The 5000-nt window shown below is 37.0% G+C and overlaps 1 protein-coding gene across 1 annotated transcript in view; it reads right to left on the bottom strand.

Annotated features, from left to right (window-relative positions):
- The window catches only part of LOC106875540 (protein glass), an 81543-nt gene extending 76574 nt beyond the window's left edge, over positions 1-4969 (bottom strand). Inside the window, exon 1 of the mRNA XM_052972877.1 lies at positions 3893-4969. Coding sequence (XP_052828837.1) covers positions 3893-3951 — 59 coding nt within the window. The 5' untranslated portion in view covers positions 3952-4969. The remainder of the gene's footprint in view (positions 1-3892) is intronic.
- Positions 4970-5000: the final 31 nt, after the last annotated feature.

Genomic DNA, 5000 nt, shown 5'->3' with positions numbered 1-5000 from the left:
AGAAGATGACTTTTGGCCAAGGTACCGCTCTGTGGGACTGAAACCGAAACCACATAATTGCAAAGCGAGTCTCTTAACCACACAACCATACCTGCGCCTATATATATATATGTGTGTGTGTGTGTGTGTGTGTGTGTGTGTGTGTGTGTGTGTGTGTGTATAATATATACATGCAAACATACATAGAGATTATGTATATATGTTGGATGTAATGTATGTACATATGTGTGTATATATGTATTGCATGTATGTGTAATGTTAACCTCAGATCAACAATTATTTAGAAATCTCTGTGCAAAGGGTTTCAGCTTTAACTGTGCCGCAGTGCATCTAAGGATATACTATATTGTGTATTCGTGCCTGTGTATGCATGTACATGTTGAGATGTATATATATATATAATAGTATTCATACGTGTGCAGCAATGCGTCTTAGTGCATCTATGCGCATTACATCTCTGGGAGCATGAGTACACAGTATGTTTGTACATATAGATATGTGTGTGTGTGTTTGTGCATGTATGTATACGCGTGCATGCGCCTGTGTGTGTGTATTAGTTACAGAATCTAGGCGCAACAACAGATACAACGCTAGAAATGGCTAGGTACCATAACATAGTTTGGACAGCGTCATAATACAACCATGAATGTATCATGGGTTGATAGGATACTGTAGACATGTAAGTACCAAATCCAATTGAAACTGTAGATCTGACTCAGGATTGGATTTAGGTGCGGCGTAGGTATATATATATGTGTGTGTGTGTACACACACACACACACACACACATATATATATATATATATATAAAGTGTATTCCGTTAAGAACGTATTAGAGTACAAAGCAGCTGTCTAACGTCCTCATTCTTGACTATTCAATTATAAAGATATATATACATATATTGGTGTAATGACCCTCTCAAATACATACATACATACGTACATACATACATACATATATATATATATATATATATATATATATATATATATATATATATATATATATACAGATACACACACACATATATATATACATATCGAGAGAGAGACATATGTGTATATACGAGTGTGTGTGTGTGGGGGGGGGGTGAATGACAAGTTTCCATTTCCTACCCTTTGAAAGGGTGGGAAACCCAGGCTTGTAATTGAAACTAGATAGGGGAGATAATAAGTGAAGGGGGTGAAGTGAGAGGAGCTCCTTTCAACAGATTGTTATAATTATGTTAAGCTTTTGAATGAAACGTTCAAGGTCGAATTAAGTTGAGCCTCACATCAAGCATTTTCACAGTCTTTTTTTTTTTAATCCTTCTGCAGTATTCTTTAATTTATAAGCAAACCCACACAGCACGACCCTATAATGCTGCGGTTCTCAACCGGGATCCATATGACCCGTGCAAGTGGGGCCATTAATGCTTTTGTCGTTAAAATCTAATTGCGACAAACTGCTTATATTTCCACAAAACACGAAATATTTAATTAATTTTTTTTTTATATACAACCCCTAATAATATTTAATTATAAATATACGATAAGGATTTTTTTTTAATCATCGAATTGCTGCGAGGGTCCATCCGAGTAAAAAAGGAGTTCTTAGGTAAATAAAAGAAAAACGGTTGGGAATCGCTGCTCTAATGTAATGCACAGCGTACTCACTGTACTTCAATACCAGCAATTACTACGATGCATACACCCGTGGTTTTCAACCCAGGGTCCGTGTATTCCTTGGGTATCCATATAAAATTTTGAGTTGGAGTCCACACAAGCAAAGTAGGAGACTGGAAATACTCAGTAGTATTTTCAGGGGTCCATGAATAAATTTTGCTTTTATATGTGTTTATTGCAAAAGACAAATAGGGTTTTTTTTCCCTCCCCCTTCTAACGTTTAACGCAGTTCAACTTCCACAAGTGAATGTGAGAAAAACAAAATGGGAATTCTGAAAGAAATATCCCTAAAACAAGTTTTCAAACATGGAATGATGGCTATGAAGTTCCAGCAGAATAAGATGGTAACTGAAGAGGTCTTAGATAAGAAGGAAAAAAAATGGTTGTGAAGCAGAGCTTTACACACTTCCCAACCAGTACTACAACATATACTGTGTACATTCACCACTCGATATTGAACTCATATCCCATGCAGTCATCTCCCAGCATTCTAACCACACACGCGTGCCCGCCACTTAATATTTCAACCTGTACCGCACATCGCGTAACACAACCACTAGTCGATACTACAACACGTACTTGATTCGGACACCACCCGGAAAATCACATATACACGAAAAACAAACTCAACATTAATACAAAATCTCTTGGACTGAAGAAGCAAATCGGGTGGAAGGAGCGGGTGGGATTTGGAGTGGGTGGGAAAGTGTAAAAACGTGCAGGTTTCAAACGGTTGAAAACATGATGATGGGGAGAAGGAGGAGGACGACGGTGGTTGTGGTGATGATAATGATGGCGGTGTTGGTTGACAATGGCAGCGTTAGTGGTGGTGGTGCTTTAATAGGATTTAAACCAAGAGAGGATAGAAAGAGGGTGGGGAAGGGAGATGGAGGTAGGGTGGTGTCGTTCATGCTTTTCCAATACCGTTTTCGCACTGTGACACAATCGAACGAAACCAGAATGAAAGATAATTCAGCGCCGACCGGAAGTGCGGAAGAGCAAATAAATAAACAATTTGATGATGATGATGATGAGGAGGAGGAGGAGGAGGGGGAGGAGGAACTTTAACCATCGTTACTAATGTGGACACAAAGCTGGACTTTTTGTGGGGTGGGGGTCGTTGTTGATTACCTTGGAAGGATGAAAAACAAAGCTAACCGCATTGGGGTTTCTTCAACTCAGAACTTAAAGGGCCCAACTAAATACTTTGCAGAGTAATTTGTCCAACACGCCATCAATCCTATTATCACGCCACTATTGAAATAATAATAATAATAATAATAATAATAGTGGTTTCAAATTTTGGCACAAGGCCAGCAACTTCAAGAGGGGGAAAAGTCGATTACATCGACTATAGAACTTAACTGGAACTTATTTTCTCGACCCCGAAAGGATGAAAAGTAAAATCGACTTCCGTTGGAATTTGAATTCAGAACTTACAAACGAAGTGACGCGAAAGCATCCTTTTTCGGCTAACGATTCTGTCAGCTAGCATCAACAACAATAATAATAATAATAATAATAATAATGTCTTTATTTGCCACATGAGAAAAACTTTGGCAACCACGTACTTTAACGCATAAGTTGAGAGAAGGTGGGCTGTAAATATTAATTAATATGTATGAGTAAGATTACAGTATAATTTATTTATATACACACATACATACATATACATATAGCTATATGTATACACATACATGACTGTTTATACATGCATACTTGTATGTAGGGATATATATATATATATATATATATATATATATATATATATACGTATTAGTATGTTGCATATTGCACTGGAAAAAGAAAGTTCAAAATCAACTTTTTGACCTGTGTGTATTTGCGCGCACACACACACACACACACACACACACACACACACACACACACACACACAGTTTCTGTCTGTCAAATCCACTCATAAAGCATTGCTCGGCCCGGAGCTGTAAAAGAAGACATTTGCGCAAGGTGCCGCACGGTGGGACTGAACCTGAAAACACGTGGTTTCGAAGTGAACTTCTTAACCAAATTTTTGGTGTTGGGACAGCAAGTGACGAGTCTCAGTATTTTACTGTAATTTGATGAGTTATTTTTTTGTTTGTTTGTTTGTTTTCTTTCTTTCTTTCTTTTTTTTGTTATATTTACCCAAGATGGGATGAATGACTTGGGTCGGGTTTGAACGCGTAATGTGAAAGTTTGCACGAGAGAGAAAAGTAAACACACTTACCTAATTTCATCCGATTCACTGCCTTCCGCACATGGCGGGAAAATAAAGTCAGCTGTCATTTTGATGGCGTAATGATGGTGGCGATGCGGTGGCGTTGATCGCTTATCTCTGTGTGTGTGTGTGTGTGTGTATTTGTGAATGTGTGTGTGTGTCTACATCAAACGTGTGTGTATGTGTCGGTAAGAAAGTAGATTTGCGGTATCGTAAAAGTGCTTGTATGTCTGTGTGAGTGTATGTATGTGTTTATGTGTGTGCTGAATGTAGTTATGTATGTGCGTAAATAAATATATGCATATACGTGTGTGTGTGCGTATGTGTGCGTGTATGTGAGTGTACATATGTGTGTGTGTGTGTGTGTGTGTGTGTGTGTGTGTGTGTGTGTGTGTGTGTGTGTGTGTGTGTGTGTGTGTGTGTGTATACAGGTGAGGTTTTTAATAAAGATTTTCTTTTTTTTTTCTTCTAATTCAAACAAAATACGTAATATTTGTTCAAGAAATACTCTCCGTTCGTCGTTGTTGTTTCAACCGATGTTGTTGTTGTTGTTGTTGTGCTTATTGTTCTTGTTCTTGCTTCTGCTGTTGTTGCTGTTCTTTCAAATACTTTAAAATTATTATTGTTGTTGTTGTACTTCCAGTGGTTCTTATTAATTGTTTCCAAAAATTTAACGTCAATTATTATTGCCGTGATGATGATTGTGGTCATATAAAGATGATAATGATGAAGATGATGATGACGATGATGAGGAGGAGAAAGAAGAAGAGGAGGAGGAGGAGCAGTATTTGCTGTTGTTATTGTTGTTGTGGTATTTCTTGATTTTCCAAACCAGAAACTTTTTCACTTTCCATATTTCTTTTACTCTCTCTCTCTCTCTCTCTCTCTCTCTTTTTCCTTTTTTTTTCTTTATGTGTCTGTGTGTCCCTTCTCTCTAGTTTTATTTCCTCTTCATTAACTTTTCTCAAATTGCATCCTCTCTCTCTCTCTCTCCCTATATATATATATATATATATATATATTAATCTATATATTTAATTATATTGCACATACATAAATATATATATATATATATATATATACATACGCATGTCTCTCTCTTTCTCCCTTTAAATAT

The sequence above is a fragment of the Octopus bimaculoides genome, chromosome 14 (genome assembly GCF_001194135.2).
Source record: "Octopus bimaculoides isolate UCB-OBI-ISO-001 chromosome 14, ASM119413v2, whole genome shotgun sequence".
Classification (NCBI taxonomy): Eukaryota; Metazoa; Mollusca; class Cephalopoda; order Octopoda; family Octopodidae; genus Octopus; species Octopus bimaculoides.
Note: the sequence above shows the minus strand (reverse complement) of the source record. Positions and strands in the feature narration are given on the sequence as shown.